The following is a 23289-nucleotide window of genomic DNA, read 5'->3' as shown; positions in this document are numbered from 1 at the left end:
ATATATATATATATAATATATAGATATATATATATCTATATATATAGTGAGATAAAGAAATAAATAACTAGACTAATAAATTATATTCCCAAGGTACTCGCTTGAGATACGAGCATAGTTGTGTCTTTGCTCGCCGTGAGGCTAGCATGCATTACTACTCACTTTGTTGCTCGCCAAGATGGAGGGCATTAGTACTCCTCACGTAGCTCGCCGGGATGGCAAGCATACTATTCTTTATGTTGCTAGCTGAGGAGGCTAGCACTATTGTTCTTTGGTGTTACTCACCAAGGGGCAAACAACTAAACCTTATAATGCTCATTTGAGGCGATCGAGCATGCATATTACGCGAGGTAAATATATACTTACCTATGGTACTCTCCATATCACTTGCCGAGGTGGTGAGTACCATCGTTCACTTACATTGCTCACTATGTGGAGAGCAACTGAGACTTGCAATGCTTGGCTACTATGTAATCCTTACTGCTCGCCAAAATGAGGAACATCACTATTTGCTACGTTGCTCACCATGTGGTGAGCAATTGGCTTCATAATGCACGCCTAATATACAAATCACATCCTTTCTCAGCTGTCGAGCAATGTCTTTCTACGTTGCTTGCCAAGTCACGAGTACTTACGTCCATATTGTTTTCCTTGTAATGAGCAACTTACACAGATTATGTAACAACATGACAAGGACAAGTCCTCTAACAAAAGTAGATTGCTCGGAGATTTTCTGAACATAAAGGCTTACATGATAACAAAATGTTTCTCATTCCCAACATTTGTGGAACATTTCTACCGTTCCTATGGATAAATCCCACTTAGATCCCCTTCTTCAAGGGATAAATCTCCATAGGGAAGTTCGGGTATTCAGGTCGAGGGGCAAGTATTGCTAAGGGAGGGGCAACAAGAGGCTGATATAATCACTACAACAAATTTGAGTATTTGGGACGAAATTATTTAGGGACGAAATACCGTTCAAACAGCTCTTTCTGTGATGAATTAAATCGTCTCAAAAAATTTTTCCCGTTCGGACATTAAAATCTTGGCGGGGAAGTAACTTATTATGGCGGGGAAAGTTCACAACCGTTCGAATGAAAATTTGTTGTGTTCAAACGGAAAATATTTGATGGGAAAACATAGTGGGAATGTTTCTAAACCGTTTGAACAAAATATATTTAGTTAGAACATATATATTCAAGCACCTCATTTATACATTCGAATGTATAATATTAATCTCGATACGAAACTCAAAATATAAATTATATATATATATATATATCATATAAACAAATTCATCAATTAATTTTATGTAATTAATTTAAAAATATTTTAATGATTTCTTTTATGTTAAATAAGATTTTTAATTAAATAAATATTATGAACCATACACCACATAATATAAATCAATAATTACTCCAAAAAAGATAAAATATTTAATTTACAAATAAAGCAAATTATCAAAACACCATATATACTGTCCATAACTATAACACAAAAAAATATAAATAAAAAATAGAAACTATTGTGATGCGAGGTGTCTACACACATCCTCGACTGCAGCTAATTGTCTCTCTACTTGTGTCAGTCGAGTACTGAGCGTGACTTGAGTTGCATTATTGGCATTAATCTCTGTACGTAACCCAGAGACAGTAGTCATAATCTCTATACGCAACTCAGACATGGCAGTATGCACTGCACCAATCACTGTTAATGTGTGTACGCCGATTTCAGCACGTAATATGTCGCCTTTCTCCTCACGAGTAGATGTGCATGACGTCTCGGCCTGTGCAGATATCTCACCAGCCGATACTCCAGTATCCCTCGGCTGTGCATCTCTCTGAATCTCAGCCCTATCAGGAATAGCTCCACGAAAATGGAATCTCGAGTGTCATGTGCTTCGTGACAGGGTGGTGCTGTTGATCGGTCCCATCAGCTCCCGAAAATGCTCGGCAGGTTCGAGCACGACCCAGCATGTAGCAAAAATAGAGTGATGAGGATCCCAAACGGTAGTATATCTGTCATAATGAACCGTGCTTCTGATTGGATCCTCTCAAATATATAACCCACGAGGTCGATCGGGATGACACAAGCGACTCGTATCATAAATCTCGCTCGATCCATACCGACCTCGATCTTGTGCTGCTGAGGGTCAATATTGTTGGTGATGATCAAATTCATGATCTTGAAAAAAGAAGATAAATCTGTCTGCCTAATAATTTTCATCCCATTGTATACTGGAGCATCTGGACCAACAATCAACTATCTGACCTCATGATTATCAAGTGTATCGATCTCATCTGTGTAAACTGGTCTCTCGTCCTGAGACATCTCTGCATCACCTGAAGGATCAGACTCTCTAGGCTGCAGGTTCGGATAGGCATCAAGAAGCCTAGGAATACCCAGATATGTAGCGAGTCTGTCTGCTGAAAATATAATAGGAGCTCATCGGACACAGATCCTGTATGCCCCTCCATCGTCTGGGTTGGCACCACCGAACTCTTTATAGAACCCAGTAACGATCTCAATGTAAGAAATGAGTTACATTTCTTCTTCTCGCTGATCTAAGATTGGTGCCCAACCACGATCATTGAATACTGATGGGAGGAAATGATCCTCCCATATAAGAGCCACAAAATCATATAGTTTTACCTATTGCTCAAGTAAAACAGTTTGCTCTCGAACTGTTTGGATGGAAGGTTCTCCTAATCTATCACGTTTGCGGCCCCTATAAAACATTATTATGAACCTGAAATTATAAAAATAAAATATATATATTCAACATTAGTGATAAAATCTAATTACGACGAAAAGATTTACAAAATTATATACTTTAATAAATTAATTGATAGAACAATTCAATGAAATGATGAAAACAATTTAATAAGCTAATATAAACAAAATGGTTCAAATTTAATATAAAGTGTTCGAACGAATATAATATATGGTCAAACGGAAACTGAAAACCATTCGAACGCTTAATTGAGAGTTCGAACGTAAGGGTTAAATCGTTCAAACGCGTTCGAACGGAAACCAGATCGAGCTCGGCCATGGCTGAGTCAACTCAGCGGCCATTAAAACACCCAAAAATCCATTGATTCCGTGGTTTCTTCAATAAAACACATACTACTCTTCATTTCTACACATCCTATGATAGATTTATGATATTCTACAGTGACTATTGATGAAAAAATATATTTTTTCTAGGAAAAACGAATAAAACCATAAAATCATAAAATAAACGGTAAAATAGCTTATAAAATACATACCTTCACTTGGGTGGGAAGTGTGTTTGACGTAAGGGCTGATTACGGCAGCAGACGACGGTGATTGATGGACGTTCAAATGTTTTCTCTCGTTTTCAAACGGTGGGGATGATGGCGTGAGAGAAATATCTGTCCGGGATAACTTATATGTGCATAACCGTTCGAACGTTATATTTTACCATTTGAACGGTTTTATAATATTGTTCGAACGTTAATATTTAACGTTTGAATGGTATTTGTTTTAAGTTTTGTAAAAATTCATATTAAATGTATATTATATTTATAATCCTATAAATTAATATAATATATATACTATTATAGTAGATTATATATATTGTAATATATATGTAATATTATAATATATATTATGATAGTATAATACTTTAAATGAAAACATAATAACTAATATGTATTTTATTATAGTATAATAGTAATATATCATAATATTTTACTATCAAAGTGTTATATATGAGGTTGTAACATATATATATATATATATGATAGCATATAGTACTATATAGTATGAGTTTATACTTAACTAATATATATCATACTATATATTCCATTATATTTTACTATATAAGTTATATATGATACTATACAACATATATATATATAGAGTATAGATTACTAATACTAATATACTATCATCTTATAAATTTCTCTATACTTTTTATGTGACCTTAGTATATTTGAGGCTATATATGTGAGTATATATTACTAATACATATAATCTTATATTTTTCGCTATACTTTGGTATATGATAATATATATGATACGATATATATGATATATAGTATAGATTACCATATATCATATAGTATATATTACTAACATATTTCCTTTATACTAATTAATTAGTATAGTATAATATATATGATACTATATATATGATATATAGTATATATTACTAATATATATAATAGTATATATTACTAATAGATATGATCTTACATGTTTATAGTACACTTTAGTATACTATACTATATCTATGATATTTAGTATAGATTACTATATATATGATAGTATATATAATTAATATATATGACCTTATAGTACTTTTCATTTAATGATGAAAAAAATTATATTTAAACATTAAGGTGATGTGTTTGAATAGTACTCGTAAACCGTTCGAACACATTTGTAGCGTTTGAAAGTATGAAAAAAATATTCGAACGGATTATTGCAATGATGGAAAAACATCCAGCCAATTAATGACTCTAGATAACCGTTCAAATGTTATTTGTTATAGTTCGAACAGATTATTGCAGTGGCAGAAAAATATCCCGCCAATTAAAAACTGCTGGATTACCGTTCGAATGCTATTTGTTATAGTTCGAACAGATTATTGCAGTGGTGGAAAAATATCCCGCCAATTAAAGATTGTTGGACTACCGCTCGAACGGAATTTTTAGCCGATCGAACGGTAATGCAGAAATTTGTGCAGGCAGGAAAATTAGTGCGCTAAAAAATTTTGCGTTCGACCGAACTTTAGTTACGTTCAAACAGTTGGTCGGAACTTATAATCTTCCTGCACGTTGTCAATCCCTCATTTTTCTCTGATCTCTTTCACTCTTCTGTGTTTTCTCTAAAAAATCTTACATTTTCTTCACAAACTCATTCATTCTATCATCTTTCAAAGAGGATTGCTTAGTATATTTTGCTCAAATGTATGACTTTTTTTTATCATTTTACTTCTAAATCTATCATTTTGTATTATTGATTTTTTTTGTTTATATATATATATATTGTGTAGGTGTTTGTTTAAACACAAAATATATTTGTTTGAAGGTTGCTATTGGAAGTATATATGTTGTATGTTTGTTAGAGGGGTGCCATTTGAAGAATATATGTTGTATATTTGTAGTATTTTCTAAATATGAGTTTACGATATTTTGTGAGATACTAATACTCGTCTGAACTGGCTGGAGTTTGGAATCTGGGTTGAGACCGTTCGAACGTGATTATATACCATTCGAACGAATAAACATGTTCGAACATGATATTACTGTGTTCGAATGGTTGTAAAAACTATCTTAAATTATTGTATAAATATGTAATATTGTAGCAGATTATATATAGTATATATATGTAAGAATTAATAATATTTAAACTCATATTAATATTTAAAAGATAATAGTTGTAAAAATTATCTTACAACTAATTACTTAATATGTCTTAAAATTATATTATAATTACATAAGGATTAATAATAGTTAAACACATGAATATTTAAAAGAGAATAATTGTAAAAACTATCTTACAACACACTTAAAAGGGATAGGATTATATTAGAAAAAGATAATTAAACTATGAGGACTAACTTAACAAATAATAAAAGATAATTAATATTAAACTATGATGACTAACTTAACAAATAATAAAATTAAATTTTAATTAATACTTAAAATTAACTATAATGTATAATTAACATAATAAGTAATACCCATGATATATTTAGGATATTTAAAATACCCACGATATATATAATGTATCATCTTGTATTCATGCATTTTTTTATTATTGTTGTGTTTTAATATATGTTAGGATAGTTGGCATATATGTTAGGATCCTTCAGCATATGTTGTATGTTTGTAGTGTTTTAATATCATATTTTCTACTTGGCATTCAAATAAACCTTAGACCCGTTCGAGAGTTATCAATCATGTTCAATTGTTGATTGATAACTCTTGAATTGTCCAGAGAGAACAGTTTGGGATTATAAGATCATTCTCACAAACTATGAAACTATATTTGTTGCATCCGAAATTATGATTTTGGTAGAGTCATCCCTTATTGTTCTCCGGATATGCAGTTTCAGTAATTGTGCATCGATGTATTACTTGTCGGTGTGCACAACCAAACAAGCATATTTAGAGAACTATGAGGAGATGTTGCCGAAATCTTGTTGGAAGTGACAGATAATAGTTGGCAGGTTGGCGATTATGATCTTACAATCCCGAATGGGATAAGACCAACTACCCGGTGAAATGAAAAAATTGCACTACATGTTAGATAATTGATTGTTTGTTAATGCAAGTGACTGTTTGCAATAGGATATTAGACATGGATAAGAGTTGGATGCGAGTAAGAGATCGGTTGGGCGAGGATTACAATGTATATGCTGAAAGAGTTAAGAAATTTTTGGAGTTCTCATCCTGTACAATTGGCAGTGACGATCGTATTAGATGCCCATGTCGACTTTGTAAGAATTTACGTTCTCATAAGATAGAGTTAGTGAGAGAGCATCTGTTTGTCAAATGTATTAACTAAGATTTTACCGATTGGGTCTTACATGGAGAACCATATCCAACGTCATTTGAATTTCGAGGTGAAGAAGAAGATATGGATGAAGATGTACATCCTGAGGTTGTTGGTGACGAGCTCGAATAGGATATGGAGCAAATGCTGGGCGACATTGGTGCGGGAATGTTTATGGATGAAAGTGGAACATATCCATCAAATTCAAATGATTCGTGCCATGACACTTTTACCCTCTTGTGGAATGATTCACAGTGTGAGTTATATCCAGGGTGTAGAAGGCACAGTAAGTTGTCATTTACAGTTAGACTGTTTCATATAAAATTTATGTGCCAAATATCTATTAAGACTATCAATATGTTGCTCAAGCTGTTTAAAGAGGCACTTCCATCGGACAATATTTTACCCCGCAACTTTTACGAAATAAAATAGTTGAAAAAAAGACTCTGGTTTGATTACAATGTAATACATGCATGTAAGAATAATTGTGTATTATTTTGGCGAGAGAATGAGCAGTTGAACAAGTGCCCCATTTGCCATGAATCAAGATGGACAACTGAGAAGTAGAATGTGCCGCATAAGGTTGTACGTCATTTTCCATTGATACCTAGATTACAATGATTATTTATTTCACGTTCAACGGCTTTGGATATGACATGACACTCGTCATCTAGAGTCAAGAATGATAATATTTTGTCACATCCTGCAGACTCTCAAGTTTGGAATGAATTTGACTTGGAACACCCATGGTTTGCTGAAGAACCTCGTAATGTTCGACTTGGGTTAGCAACAGATGAATTTAATCCGTTTGGGAACATGAGTACTAGTCATAGTACTTTTCCAATTGTACTTATGTCGTACAATCTACCATCGTGGAAGTGTATGAAAGATCCATATTTCATGATGAGTTTGCTCATTCTAAGTCCGAGATCACCAGGAAATGATATAGACATACACTTGCAGCCACTGATAGTAGAATTGAAAGATTTGTGGGAGAATGGGGTCTTAACATTTGATTTATCAACAGGCAAGTCGTTCAAGATGCATGCTGCGGTGTTATGGATAATAAATGATTTTCTCGCTTATGGAAACTTGTCAGGTTGGAGCACTAAGGGGAAATTGGCATATCCGACTTGTAACAAACATACACAATCTGAATGGCTTACGTATGGGAGAAAATTATATTTCATGGGTCATCGTCGATTTTTATCTCGTGACCATAAATGGCGTGGAAATGGTAGGATGCTTAATGGCACTACTGAATGGGGGCACCCTCCACCATTATTGTCTGGCGAAGATGTTATTGCACAGTTTGCGAATGTCGGAAGTAATGCTTTTGGTAAAAAAATAACAGAAGAGAAAAAGATGTGCGAATGAGTTCAATTGGACAAAAAAAAAAAAAATTGTTTGAACTCTCCTACTGGTCGACGTTAAAATTGCAGCATAGTCTCGATGTTATGCATATTGAAAAAAATATATGCAAGTCCGTGTTAGGAATATTAATGTCAATTGAAGGTAAAATGAAGGATAATATAAACTCGCGAAAAGATCTAAAGCGGTTGGGAATTTGACCTGAAATGTACTTGCAACAAAGTGGTTCGTCTGTTTACATGCTAATTGGGTGGTATACATTGTCAAGGAATGAAAAGTGCTACATTTTGTGAGTGGTTGCAGAAGATTAAATTATCGGACGAGTATGCCTCGAATTTAACAACGTATCTTGTCTGGAAAATTATGCGAACAAATGACTGGAAAATTACTGGACTAAAAAGGCATGATTGTCATGTATTTTTACAACATATCTTGCCTGTTAGTATCCGTGGATTCTTGACCAGAGATGTGCGGGTTGCATTAATTGAGTTTGGTGCATTTTTTTAAAGATTTATGTGCTAGAATGTTGAATGTAGAAACTTTGGATCGTATGGAACGAGAAATCGCAATTATATTTTGTAAGTTGGAAAGTATTTACCCACCGTCATTTTTCGACATCATAGTTTACTTAGCCGTTCATTTGCCTCATGAGGCTCGACTTGCAGGACCAGTCCAATATAGATGGATGTTGAACGGTTTCTTGAAAAGTTGAAACGCACAATGGGTAATAAGGTCCGTCCAGAAGGATCAATTGTAGAAACATATATTGATGATCAGTGGCATACATTCTATTTCAAATACTTTCATGGCGTTGACACAAAGTTTGATCGGCTGGAAAGAAACTTTGATGTTGACCATGCAAGACAACGGAACGGATTTTCTATATTTTCCCAACAAGTACGTCCACTTGGTGCTCAGCGTGGTTATGATATGTGTGAAAATGAGTTCAAGAAAGCTCAGTGGTACGTGCTAAATAATTACCCAGAGATAGAGAGCTACTTAAAGTAAGTTCAAATTAATTGTTAATTAATCATTGGATTTACTTATTAAACAATTATACGAATATACTTGTTGTTGATAATTTTTAATTTAAGTGATCCTATTAACGTGCTAAAAGAACTGGGAGTAAATGATATAGACCAGAGACATGAACAAGAGTCCCCGAAATGGTTCGAACAACGAGTAATGAATATAATATAGATGGAATTTTGTACTAACATACTTTAAATAGAGAGGATTGTTAACGGTTGAATGTTTATACTTTATTTAATATGTAGGTTGTACAAATGCATGCGAGTAATCCGAACGATATACCAGACAAACTATATGCACTGGCGCGTGGCCCTTCGAGGCACGTTGATCGATATTTTGCATGTATTTCTCGAGGAAGTAGATATCACACAATTGATCGAGAAGTTTATAGAAAAACACAAAATAGTGGTGTCCTTGTAGAAGGGAGTCATGATAAAAAGAATGTTGATTTCTACGGAGTTATCATAGATATAATTGGAATGAGATATGTGGGGGAGCTTGTGGTTTATATATTTAAGTGTGATTGATGGGATTTAAACAATCCTTAAAAGGGAAAATGTCAGGATGAATATTTTCTGAGTATTAATACATCAAAAAAATGGTATGAAGATGATCATTTTATTTTAGCTTCCCAAGCATCTCAAGTATCCTATTTAGACGATCCTCAGTAAGGAAATCAATTGCAAGTAGTACAAAAGTTTTCTCTTAGAAATATTTTTGATGTTATCCTTGAGGTGGAGGGACAAGATGAAAAAGAAGATGATCCCTCTACTTAAGAAGCATACCAAGAGAGTCAACCTGTTATTAACTTATTTGTGGATTTGAGCCAGTATGAGATGATCCCATTACATAGGGAAGATATTGAGGCTGAAATAGTTGAAGCGACAGTTGATCAAAGTGTTGACTCATCTGAAGTATCTACAGATGATGAGAGCGAATCTATAGATGAAACTAATACAGATGATTGATCTGTTTTGTGTTCACATTATACAATATCTCGCAATTATGCCACCAAAGAAGAATGAAGTTCGCATCCCATCTCCACATGTTCTTGACTCTCTGTCTGACTCACCTTAGAGACTGACTCTACGAAATAAGGTAAATAGCTAATACTCATTTTTTTAATTAAGATATATGATAATTGATACAAGGTAAATAATTAATATTATTTTATAAAGATAACACATGGTACTCGTCACGGACGAGGCACTACTAGAGGCGGGACGTTGGAGAAATATCGTAAAGTATGTAAGATTAATGTTAATATTCCTGATGAACATACCGGAGGTGAGAGACAACAAGCAGCTTGGCTTGCTTCGCATGTGGGTGCTCTTACACAGACTTATGCACATTTGACTACGAGTTCACGGCATAAAGTCCCACAATATGTGAAAAAGCTTATAAAGAAGCGTTGTTTGGTATGTAATATTTAAATAAAAATATTTTTTTCATATTATTTAATATTTTAAATGATAATATCTTTGTGTATATACTTTTTCAATGATGACTTCGAACTAAATTTTGGTCGAAGAGAGGAGCGTAGGACTGTCGAAGAGTTTATGTGTAATGCATTCTGCAAGTATAAGACAAGATGTCACGAGCATTACAAGAAGTACGAGAACAAGGAAGATGCACGCCAGCATCCTTTTCAGGATGTCTGAGTTGAAGAATAGGAAAAATTTTCGACATGTTTGAGGATCCATCATATAAAATAAATTAAATGAATTCTTTATGTGTCATATTTATAATTTTTCACTTACTAACTTTTACAACTTCAATACAGGAGTGAAATTCTATAAACAAAACGAATAGATCAAAGTTAAAGATTCATCATCATGCAGGCTCAAAATATTTCCATCGCCTATCTCAGAAATTAGTAATGTACTTTTTTTTTTAATTCTATGTATTTGTTTTTAATATAGACTTTATATCTTAACAATGTCTCTTGTAGCAAGAGTCAGACACCAATTATGATCTAACAAAATTATATGCTGCATCACATACTAATAGTAATGGAGAGTGGACTCATCCAGATACTCGTGAGAATTATGTAAGTATTATAATTTCTTTTAATTAACCATATTTAAATTATTGTATCAATGTTAATTTTATATGTTGTGCGTATGATAAAATAGTTGCCATTCGTGTTAAATCTGCAGCAAATCATAATTCATCAACAAGTGATGTTGAAATTTTTACACAAGTTTTGGGTCAACGTTCGGGCTACTTGAGGGGTTTGGGTCGCCGTGTAAAGCCTTCAGGCTCTTCATCAACATCAAGCACTACTGCCCTTACGTTAGAGAATGCAAATTCTAGGATCGAAGTATTGATGGCAAAACAGTAGGAGTTAAAGGCTCAATTGACGAAATATGCAGACATGGAGATGCATATAAAACAGCAAGAAGATCAACAAAGAGAGATGCAACTCCAAATGCAAGAACAACAAAGACAGATGCAGCTTCAAATGCAGATGCTTATGCAACAATTCAAGCCTCCAAACAATTGAATTTCATTAAAAGTGTTTTTGCATATTGAACAATTATGTATCATGTACTGATAATTTTATTAGTATTATTAGTATTTTATTTATTTAGTTCTGACTTATTAGATTAGTTTTATTTATATTGAACAATTTGTAATGTATTTTTAAAATATAAATATCTATTTGGTTTTAAATTTGTATTATTGTCCAAGAAAATAATAACCGTTTGAACTCTTATCAAACGTTCGAACATTGAAAGTTAGAGTTCGAACGGCAAAAATTATGCGCCGTTCCAACAAGCAATTCACTATTTGCGTTCGATTATAAATTTTTTTATTCGAACGTTTCTTCATGTGTTTTTGGTCGAATAGATTGGTATCGATTGACTGGCCCCGTTCGAAATTACTCATAGTTCGAACATTATTTTCAACGTTCGAGCGAATTTTCGAGACAAATTTAAATCATCCCAGAAAAAAAAAAAAAAAAAAAAAAAAAAAAAAAAAAAAAAAATTTCCATTCAAATGCGATCGAACGGTCTAGCTTAATTTCATCCTAAAAGATATTTTTTGGGATGAATTTGTCATTTTCGTCCCAAAATATTTTTTGGAACAGTTTTATAGAGACGAACTTGGGACAGTTTTTTTCATCTCAAAAAAGTTTTTGGGATGAAATCCCAATCTTTTGAGACGAAAATGTTCGTTCTAAAAGACCTAATTTGTTATAGTGAATTTCCTTATTGGAAGGTTGGAAAGAAACCAAGAGTTCCCCCACACATCTTGCCATTGAGTCATTGACCATTTGATATCCTGGGATGTATAGCCACCCAAGAGTTCCCCCCAAAGACTACATCTATACCATTGAATGTATACTATCCACAATTGGATCTGGTACCAGTTTCAGGACCAGAACATTCTTGGTTGAGTCTTTTAACACATCGAGCAACATTCCAAGCAAGTAATCCAAATAGTATATAGAACAACCTTTTGCGCAAGTATTCCGAGTGACATACCGAGCAAGCATTTCAAGTAACACATGAAAGAGCAACATTTCAAGCAGTACGCTCAGTCATTCCAAGTAGTTGTGCCAAGCACATGCTCGGTCATTCTGAGCAATTGTGCTTAGCAACATGCTCAGTCATTCCGAGCAAGTGTGCTATGAACCTCCTTAAATCTCACTGCTTTGTCTTTCTAAGCCAATATGCTCAGAAATTTTTAAACTTATTCTGGGCCCAAGATCAGACTTCTGATGTGCATGGCGTGTTATGTATGCAAAATAAAGATGTTAATTTATAAAAATTAAAATTAATAGATTAATTATTATAAACCTTAACTTCAAAACTAGAATTAATTTAGTAATTAATATGCCGGGTATTACAAGATGATTCGAAACCCGCAACCAAAACAACTACATCGGAGCCCTATAAAAATATAACAAAACCCGCAAAAAAAAAAAAAAGGGTTGATGGTGTCCATTTAGTCGTCGGCAACGCGGTGGCACCGGAGAAGTAAAGGAAATAGAAGATAAGAAGAAAGGGGTGTTGTGCAGTAGAAAAAGAAGAAGAAGTTACATATATATATACCAGTACTTTCTCGATCTTAGATTTTCAAATTACGCCTGTAATTTTATTTATATATAAACTATGACTTAATAGGCATATTTAAAAAGAATTACTTAGCATGCATTTATTTTTTTATTTTATTTTGACCAACAACTACAATTAAATATGACTATCATGTGATTCAAGTTCTCGAAGATATAGGGGCGCCGAGTATTTCATTATTATTTATATATGTCATAGCTGGTAACATGAATATTAATCTTCATAGCCAATGGTACTGTTTGCAACTTTTTAATATTTGATCAAGGAACTTTATTTAATTTTTTTTTTCCTTATTGAGAAAAAAAAAAAAAAAAACAGAAAAAATTTCTAAAAAACCTTACATAATTCAGATAAAATTTATGGATATTTTGGAAAAGAAAAATGATTCCTCTGGGATTATTAGGAATAAACCAAACTTGAGAATATTATATGATATTATATTATATGAAATCTCATCACTTTCCCAGTTATTTCCAAACGTGAGCTGTCACTTTATAAGGAATTTATAAAGTACTGCACTGCATGCATTCCTAAAAAAGTAATTTTTTAATTTTTTATTCTTATAAACTAAATGAGTTCAACTCACCATCACTATATCACATATTTATTAAAAAATAAATAAAAAATAAAAATGATGAACAGAATTTTTCAATCACATGACCATCTATCTGACTTGGTCTCGGCTCAAAAAAACATGTCGTTAACCTGGCGGCCCAAGCTGGGTAGATACATACAGTGCAATGCCCCACCATTTATGTTAAAGGTTGCAGGTCTTCCTTTTGTATTGGCAAAACGAAACTGTTTCACTCTGTGATCCTTAAACGAAGGATATAGCCCAACTGAAAGTGAGTCAAAATGTGTTTGCAACTGCTCAGTTCAGCACCACTGCACTACTGCTCAGTTGCAGGTCTGTTTTGTAAGCATACCCTCACAGATTTGTTCCTGCTGTTGGAGATGAGTTTTCAGTTGTCTGAGTACATGAGCAGAGGAGCCTCACATGTCCCAAACTTAAAAAGAACTCCCAATAAATCTTTTAGCAATTTATGGAAGCAGTTGGCTATTTCCTTGTTCATTTTGTAAATGGCTGCAGGACTTTTGTGTTTTGAACTAATCTTATTGGTGAATCACTAGTGAGACACCTCAGCTTTTGCAAGAAAGACACCTTAGCTGCTGAAGCTAAAGTACAAATACATCATTCACAATCCTATGCAAATAAAATAGGATCACTTACTTACAGTACTGTCCACACTTTCATTTATTGGTGACTTTGAACAGACAAACCTATAATTACAGAAAGCTAGAACCCCCCACCAAACAAGAAAAATAAGAAGAAGAAGAAGAAGAAGAAGAAGAAGAAGAAGAAGAATTTAAAAAAGAAAATTTGGGTTCCCAATTTCCTGACTGTCTAATCATGTTAAAAATGGTAAAACCTTATAGACTAGAGGAATCCCAGCTAGCATCAACGGCACTGATGATCTTGTCATGTAGCTTGGGTCCAGCAGATGCAATTACACCTCGATCTAGGCCTTCTAGGTAAATGCCCTTTGAAAAGTCAAGTGGGTTCCCTCTTGCATCAGTTACCATGCCTCCGGCCTCTTGTATAATAACGACTCCAGCAGCATGATCCCATATTTTCTCCTTGTAGCCAGCCCTTGCAAACTTCATAAAAATCTCAGCATCCCCTCGGGCTATAGCAGCATACTTGACCATACTGTATACTCGTAGTGGTTGCTTCCTGCAGTTAAGTCATGATACTTGAGCTCTCTCACATGGAAAAAACAATAACATCATTTCCTGATCTCTGCTTTTGAATCTAAGAAAGCAGGGTCACAGTCATCATTTTCTGCTTCTCTGACTGTTTTAACATGAGCTTACCAAGTGTCATTTTTCATTATATTTATGAGAGCTTACTTAGAAATGTTCTTCTTGCCCAATTGGAGCATGTGTTGATTAATTTTGTTTTTCTAAGCAAGCATTTCATTATGAATACATTGTAAAGAAAGAAAGAAATTAAATTAGAAGCCCAAGAAAATTTAATGCGGCTCAAATTTGATCAAGAGAATGGAATGAAAACATATGCACCTAAGCCCCATGGTGTGAGCTAGTCCTGCTGTGAAGGAGTGGCTTGAATTTGCTCTCTCGACTGGTTCACAAAAGGTTGCTAATCCTGGATCATCAATGGAAGACACTCGCACTGGCCTTGCAGAGTTTGGCCACACTAACTTCTTATTTGACTGAAGCAGTGGTTGCATCCAAGCCTTGCCACTACCTTTCATAGCATAAGTCACAAAACCTTTGTCCCAAGACTCAGATGTTGGTGGAGTCAACTTAGTGATAATTCTATGATAACGGTGATGATAACTTAACCATTCCTTTCTCATCGGGTAATTTGGACACCCAAGAACTCCAAGCACAACTTCTCCATCCTCTATCAGTGCTAGAGCTATAGCATATTGATCCCCACGGACGAACCCCAATGTGCCATCAACAGGGTCAAGTGTCCAGAATCTTCCAGTAGGACCCCCTGATGAGTTGCAGTGACTGATGGCTTCAAGCACCTCTGAGGTCCCGAGGTCCTTATCTGGACCTTTAAGTCCAAAACGAGGTGCTTCAGCTAGACATTCATTCACAATGTTCACCACAGCTACTAATAGTTCAGATGCATCAGCCCTGGAGAGTTTCTGAACATCTTCTTCAGCAACAATGGACAGATTTTTTCTTCCAAAATACTCGGATAGTAACCAGCTGACTGTAGCTTGGACACTCCAATCTGAGTTCACGCCATAATTAACATAATCAGCTAACTTGAAATAAAATAAATTCATCATATCGATACTGCAACTGATCAGAGAAATGAAATTTACTTGTTGAGGATCAACTAGTCACCCACATCATGCAAAGAAAAATTTTGGTCATCTGATCATAGCTCTCATATCACATGTTTCTACGGTCAAATTCAAGTATATCATAATGATGGTTATAAACAAATAATATGAACGATCAGCTAGTACTAGTGTTCTTATTCCTAAGCAATTCAAGATCAAGTTTAAACTGTTGTGTATTGATCAACTAAAGCCCCAATCAAAAAATCGTGACATAAAGAGTCGAGAGAAGAATAGGAAACCAGTGGAGGCCCACCCAAAGTAATTACTCCTAGACATGTACTGTAAGGGGATACTTTTAATAAGTAAGATAAGTTATCTTGGTTGTCGAGCAAAGATAAACAAGAGCATTATCGAGGTACACAAGGAGTATATATGTCTGACACAACTAATGAGAGAAGGAAAGAGATCGACAAAATCCGGGAGGCTGAAGGAAGAGAAGACATAAGTGGGCTGCTATCCACTGGTGAAAAAGAAAGCCTCAAAGTTTTCCGCCGTCCTTGTGTGATGTTCAAAGTTTTCATTCCTTTCCCTCCATATGCTGCAAATCAAACAAATCGGGGATCATCTTCCACGTATGGTTATCAAACTGACCTTTCCAACATGCTAATAAATTAGCCACCCTTCTACGCATCACTCAAACTAGATCAACCTCATAATGGAGCATATGATGATGCACAGATCACATTGATTTGCACATATAATACCACTCTGTCACCATAACATATATCTTCCGGAGGTTATCCAAGGTAAGGAACTTCCCTAGTGCAACCATCCACACAAAGAAAACAGCTCTCAAGGGAGCCTTGCTCCTCCAAATGGTCTTCCATTGAAAAGTAATGCTGTCAGTGGGATTAATGCCTTGTGGAATAATTCAACATCAAAAACCCCTCTATCATATATGCCCCCCAATGCATCCTGTCTTCTTTCACCCTGCCTCAATCCCAAAGAATACAGCCCAGCAGATGAAGCACTTGGCTTATATTTGGTACAAATAAACCAAGAATTTGCTTTCAACTAGCATAAAAGAACTTCTAGACTTCCCAAAAAGAGGGTAAAAAGGGCGAAGGAAACTGGGCATACCCTTCCCCTTAGAAAAAAAGGCAAGTGAATACTTTACTAAGCTGTGCATGGAGAATATAAAGATGCAAGAAAGAAAGAATAAAAGTAACATGCACCGCGAATGGGAATAAGAATCCAATCTAAGATAGAGATGATGTACCATGACTTTCTATGGTGCAAGGAAACAAATCTTGCTGTAAGGGATTCTCACTGAAAAGAAAATCTTGCTTGTCTTAAGTAGGCGACAAAAACACTATCAGTCATGGACTCATGTGCAGAGAGCAGACCAAAAAAAAAGGAAGAAAAAATCATTGCAAGTGCTGGACTTAGGCTGGAAGATAAAAAGATGAGGTCATCAGTTCCACTTCTTAGATTGGTCTTGAGTATGAACAGTGCCTTTTAGTAGTTCTGCAATATACATTATGAAAAATTCTATTCTTCATCTTCACACACCACACTTTATTTATTTATTTATTTATTTTTCTCTTACTAAATGTGTGTTATATGAATGATAAGTTTAAAAATTCAATAAATTTAAGAAGAATAAAACCAAAAAAAAAAAAAAAGTGTGGTGTGTAGTGGTAGAGATAATGAGTAGCAAAGCTCATACGTATGAGTTGAATACTTTTAACAAGTTAGTTGGGTGCTACTGAAAGTGATTCCATAAATAAAATATGCATCCCACTATTGATAGTTCCACTTTATGCTTTCTAATAAATATTTTCTTACTTTATAAAAAAGAAAAATACTCCATCAATGTAGAGTAAAGACTATAAAACCAATTATTGATTCATAATCATGCAGTTTACTCAAGAAAAAAACCATAATTTTGTTGCAAATAGTTGGAAATTTGAGACCTAAAGTCCCTGGCTGGTGCAAGAGCTGATTCAAACCAACTTAAGTACCCTTTTTATTGCTCTATCAGTGCTCATTGTCAGTCGCTAGCTCTATGAGAAAATCCTAACAACACAATTAAGCCTTAGACGTTCATTAAGATAAACTTCCTAAAAACTATCTCGAGAAGTTTCTCATTGCAAGTGGTTCAAAGAGTATTTTATTTATGTTAATGCTAATTTTTTTCTTTTTAGTTTCTGAAATGGTTCTTCGCATCTGTGAAAGCATTCACAACAAACCGACAGGGAAAATTACAATCTGCCAAATAGTCAAAATATGGCTTCATTCATAGCTCGGACACGACATTAATACTGCATCTAATGACCCCATCTGCTCTTTTTGCACTGCTGGTGTTATTGCAGAATAGTATAAGTTCACAACTTCCTAAAAAGATTCTCTGCTTTTAAGAAAAAACAATTATCCTATAAGAGGGTGCCTCACCCTCCATTTTCATTCTGAAATTAACAGACAAGTAATGTTCCATTTCCATGTATATATGAGCAGAAAAAGTTATCTTTACTGTAACAGAAAAATGAGCTGCTGTGTACATACTTTCCAGCCTTCACACCCATTTGTTAACTTTCCTTCCCCATCATCTGCTACCCACAAATGATTATTAATAATCTTATGAAACAATGTCATAGAATAAGTAGAATAGGAATTAGCCAATCTTTACCATATATTTACAAAGACAGCTATTATATATCCTAACCCAACTCGCATAAATGGGTCTTTTTTAATAATAAAAAATACCGACCAAAGATATAGCCAAAAGCGACCAAAACCTATGAAAACCAACATCAACAAGATCTCAACTCAGAAAAATTTATGTCGAAAAAGTAAGAAATTGCAGAATTACCCGCAACAGTGACAGGAGAATTGTCATCCTTGGATTTTATCTGATCGTTGCTTTTAGAAATCAAACTGTCTTGTACTCTCTGGCAGAGAGAACATGCCATCTGTACAGCTCTGACAGCAACATCCAGTTCTTGGTAATATTTTTCTGGTTCTGGGGATGCAACGCTTAGGCTCTTTTGGTCCTCCATTATGGAAGAAGAACAACTCTGATCGAACTTTGGCAGAGAGAGAATTTGTTTTGGTGGGTTCTGGTGTTGGAAGAACAAGCTTCCAACATGGTTGGATGTCAACTTGTTGCTTACTCTTCCGTCTCCCGAGACATGTGGAACTCTGGCAGCCAGGCTCGAGCAATATAAAGGCATATCCATGAAGAAAAATTAAGCTGTGTGTCTCGCTCTCTTCTCTCTGTGTTGTCTCTTAATCAGTATCGCTATGTATGTGGTTAATGGTAAGCTGTGACTGAAGTAAGATTGTGCTTCTTGCTATTTATAGCGTTGCGCAGGACTACAAGACACAAAAACCGTGATAAGACTGATACGACAGATTGTTGAAATGGAGGCTATAATTTTTCAGTTTTAAAATCTTTATATTTTACGAAAAAATATAAGATAGGAAGGCAATTCGAAATGAGATATTTTATTAAAAATTAAATAAAATATTATTATTATTATATAATTTTTATTTTGATATTTAAAAAAATTAAATTATTTATTATATTTTGTGTATGAGTTTAAAAAAATTATAATAATGACATAAGATGAGATAGTTTGATTTTGTATAACCAAATCAGTCCTAATAAAAAAAATTAATTTTTTTTAAATAATAAATTAATTTTTTATTCTATAAAAAAAATTACGAGATTTACTCATCTTAAAATTAAATCTAGTATTACTTTAATATTTAATATTTATTATTATTATTTTAAGTATTTATATTGCCAATAATAAAAGATGAACCAACCTTATTGTCCTGTACTTTTGAAGTGTTTTAAGTTCGGATAAGAATTTCACTAAATATTTTTCTAGAGTTAAGGACAATCTTAAGTGCTAGATCTATAAAAGGTCTTATAAAAGAAAATTACAAATTAATGAGTTTTATAAAAAAAAAATACAAATTAATGTTATTCAATGTAATACATTGTGTCTAATTTACAATAAAAAATTTATAATTTAACATATTATATCAAGCACAATAGTTTGTAAATTTCTTTTTATAAAATCCTTTTATAAATCAAACATTTCTCTTTTAAAAATAATTTATCACTAAATAGGTGTTAACTTTAATACAATTTATTTTAGGAAAATGCTACACATCCCGCCCTTAAGTCCCGTTCGGACATCCCGCTCGTCGTGTCAATACACATTGCAAATGTGAAATCACACGGGACTGAACCGTAAAATAAAGAAATGCGTGATTTTAAAACACACGGGACTGAACCAAACCCGCGCGGTACCCATCTCCACTTCGCAAGCAGCCTTCGCGAGCAGAACCCGTTCAGACCAGCCATCGACACCGCTGCCGAGCTCCATCTCCGACCTCATCTCCCCTCCCTCCATCTCCGAAATCTCATCTCCGACCTCTACCACATTTTCCTTTTTTTTCCTCCCCCAGACCCGCGCGCTCTCTACTTCTCCCTCACCCGTCTACCCTGTTCGGCGCAGCCATCTCCCCCAGCCCCACGAGTTCGAGCCCCACCAGTCTCTCGGCCATCTCTCCGACGGATCGAACCCAAGGTATGGTGTTTTTGTTTCCCTTTCTCAGTTTCCCCTGCAATTGATGTCCGAAGGTTTTGTTTTTTTGTTTTTTTTTTTTTTTTTGTAGTTTGTCTGGGATTTGTTTTTCCTTCTGAGCTATGTTGCACTAGTCTTGTTATGATCTCTATGTATTGTACTAAGGAAGGGAAATAAAATGGAAAGATGGAGAAATTTGTGAAACAAGAACTTGCACTTTACATGTTTGTTAAAATGTCTCTGTGAAAACCAAAATGGATTGAGTAAACTAGAAGTTAACCCTTCAAGCTAGCTGATGAATTTCAAGACTTATGGAATTGCAGGAATAGATGGTAGCTGGTCATTTTATAAAATTTAGTTGATGACAGACGTATGAATCCTTTGCTTAATCTTTTTTATGCCAAATTTAGTTTATGCCAATGCTTTATTTTAATATCCTTATTTCACATGTTGTATATTTGCAGAGAATTTGAACGTTGCAATGAATGCCGACATAAAATTTTCAAATAATGAGTGTGATGAGGTAGAAATTGATAAGGAGATTGGAGGTGATGAAACAATTGAAGAACCTACGGTTGGAATGCAATTTTCATCTGTAGAAGAAGTGCATGCTTATTATATGAAGTATGGTAAGAAGAAAGGGTTTGGGGTATCCAAAAAGAATATTAGACAGGATGACGATGGGACAGTAAGATGGTTTTGCTTGGCATGCTCGCGAGGAGGCACATTGAAGAGTACGGTTGCCAATGTTATGAAACCAAGACAAACTGTAAAGATGGGATGTAAGGCTAGAATTAATGCGGTATTAAATGTTGAAGGTGGATATACTATATCTAAGGTGATATTGGATCACACCCATGCCTGTAGTCCGGGGAAGGCAAGACATTTCAGATGCTTTAAGAAGGTTGATGCTCGTGTTGCTAAGAGGCTTGAAATAAATGACGAGGCAGGTATAAGGTTGTCCAAAAATTTTAAGTCTTTGGTTGTTGAGGCGGGAGGTTATGAGAATGTAACATTCGGGGAGAAGGAGTGTCGAAACTACATTGACAAAGCACGACGACTTCGCCTCGGGGTTGGAGGTGGTGTAGCTCTATGTAACTATTTCGAAGATATGCAAAAAAGAAATCCGGAGTTTTATTATAAGATTGACATTGACAATGAGATGCGGTTAAAGAATGTGTTTTGGGCAGACTTCCGGAGTAGAGCTGTGTATGAATCATTCGGGGATGTGATTACATTTGATACAACATATCTCATTAATGCGTATAAAATGCCTTTTGCACCGTTTGTGGGTGTGAACCACCATGGACAGTCAATCCTACTCGGTTGCAGATTGATATCCAATGAGGACGCAAATACATTTGAGTGGTTGTTTCAGTCATGGTTGCAGTGTATGAATAACCAACCGCCAAATGCAATCATCACAGACCAAGACAAGGCCATGAAAATTTCAATATCGAGGGTGTTTCCAACTTCTAGACATCGATTCTGCTTGTGGCATATAATGAAAAAACTTCTTGAGAAATTTGGCTAACATTGTCGATATGGGGAAATCAAGAGTACCATACATAGATGCGTATATGACTCTTTCAGTCAGCATGAGTTTGATGAACATTGGTGCCGTATGCTCGATACATATGATTTGCATGAGAATGCATGGTTAGTATCACTGTATAGTGATCGACATTATTGGGTGCCGGCCTATGTTAGAGACGCATTCTGGGCATGAATGTCAACCACATAGCGAAGTGAAGGAATGAATGCATTTTTTGACGACTACGTTCACTCTAGAACTACTCTTAAGCAATTTGTTGACCAGTATGATTCGGCCCTTAGGAGGAAGGTAGAGAATGAAGCAATTGCTAACTTCAATTCCTTTAACACGGACATTCGGTGCATAAGTTGTTATCCTCTTGAGAAGCAATTTCAAAGTGCATATACTCTTGCTAAATTCAAAGAGGTACAAGAGGAATTGCGAGGATTTCTATATTTGACTACTAAGGAAATGGGGTGTGAGGATGGTAGATATATGTTCGTTGTTGTGGATGAGGTTCAAATTGGTAATGACTTATTAAAACGTGTAACCTTTAATGTGGAAGTTGATCAAGATCCCCTTGATGTGAAATGCAATTGTAAGTTATTTGAGTTTAGGGGTATTTTGTGTAAACACGCTCTCCGTGTCTTAACTCAAATGGGCCAACATACAGTACCATCAAAATACATATTGGATCGGTGGAGGAAATATATTAAGCGAAAATACACCTTCGTGAAAAGTAGTTATGACACTACTAGCATCGACGATGCACGAAGGTACGATAAATCCAAAATTGTTTCTATGAACTGTGTTCCAATGCTTCAGAGGCTGAGAGCAGTTGTGTTAAATTGATTAGATAGATAGAACAGTTGAAGACACAGTACCCTGGTATCGCTGATCATGATACTAGCAACACAGTTGATACAGCTCCTTCGACGGAGGCTTCAACCTCTAGAGTTCTTAGTCCTTTGGTAGTTCGGAGTAAGGGAAGACCACCGTCTAAGAGAAAAGTGCACCCCGCTGAGAAGAGTATTAAGAAATCCAGTACGAAAAGGCGATTGCACAATAACCAAGCTGAGGTTCATTTTTATTAATTTTGTATACTAAATTTACGATTCACTTGGTCTTGAATATTTTTGTTGTTTTTTATTTAATTTATTTTTAATTTATACTTTTAACATTAGGATCAACAAAGTCAAGTTTGGACACATGCGCCGGAATCTTTTTCAACTCCTTCGACTGCTCATCACTCACAAGTAATGTAAAACTAAAATATTTTAATAATCTTTTTAGTGAATTGTGTTGACACTGACAAG

The 23289-nt window shown here is 34.8% G+C and overlaps 3 protein-coding genes across 3 annotated transcripts; 2 read left to right on the top strand and 1 right to left on the bottom strand.

The window, feature by feature from the left end:
* Positions 1-14184: 14184 nt before the first annotated feature.
* LOC109020945 (PAP-specific phosphatase HAL2-like) lies at positions 14185-19178 on the bottom strand. Its single transcript, XM_019003475.2, has 3 exons — positions 18711-19178; positions 15096-15783; positions 14185-14748 (listed from the first exon to the last, which is right to left on the bottom strand). The coding sequence occupies exons 1-3, from the start codon at positions 19075-19077 to the stop codon at positions 14445-14447; spliced, it is 1359 nt and encodes a 452-aa protein (XP_018859020.1). The 5' UTR covers positions 19078-19178; the 3' UTR covers positions 14185-14444.
* Positions 19179-20920: 1742 nt separating this feature from the next.
* LOC109020944 (protein FAR-RED IMPAIRED RESPONSE 1-like) lies at positions 20921-21973 on the top strand. The gene has a single exon (XM_019003474.2). It carries the CDS (start codon positions 20921-20923, stop codon positions 21971-21973), a length of 1053 nt encoding a protein of 350 aa, XP_018859019.2.
* A 222-nt stretch (positions 21974-22195) lies between these two features.
* LOC109020943 (protein FAR-RED ELONGATED HYPOCOTYL 3-like) lies at positions 22196-22825 on the top strand. Its single transcript, XM_019003473.2, has one exon. The coding sequence runs from the start codon at positions 22196-22198 to the stop codon at positions 22823-22825; it is 630 nt and encodes a 209-aa protein (XP_018859018.2).
* Positions 22826-23289: the final 464 nt, after the last annotated feature.

The sequence above is a fragment of the Juglans regia genome, chromosome 3 (assembly GCF_001411555.2).
Source record: "Juglans regia cultivar Chandler chromosome 3, Walnut 2.0, whole genome shotgun sequence".
In the NCBI taxonomy this organism is placed as follows: Eukaryota; Viridiplantae; Streptophyta; class Magnoliopsida; order Fagales; family Juglandaceae; genus Juglans; species Juglans regia.
Note: the sequence above shows the minus strand (reverse complement) of the source record. Positions and strands in the feature narration are given on the sequence as shown.

What these genes read in the sequence shown, in the direction of transcription:
- LOC109020945 (XM_019003475.2), bottom strand. Translation starts at nt 19,077, where the DNA reads ATGGATATGCCTTTATATTGCTCGAGCCTGGCTGCCAGAGTTCCACAT. An exon ending in TTCTCCTGTCACTGTTGCGG is followed by an intron (nt 15,784 to 18,710) that starts GTAATTCTGCAA and finishes GCGTGAACTCAG; the next exon opens with ATTGGAGTGTCCAAGCTACA. An exon ending in GCTCACACCATGGGGCTTAG is followed by an intron (nt 14,749 to 15,095) that starts GTGCATATGTTT and finishes ACTTAACTGCAG; the next exon opens with GAAGCAACCACTACGAGTAT.
- LOC109020944 (XM_019003474.2), top strand. Translation starts at nt 20,921, where the DNA reads ATGAATGCCGACATAAAATTTTCAAATAATGAGTGTGATGAGGTAGAA.
- LOC109020943 (XM_019003473.2), top strand. Translation starts at nt 22,196, where the DNA reads ATGAATGCATTTTTTGACGACTACGTTCACTCTAGAACTACTCTTAAG.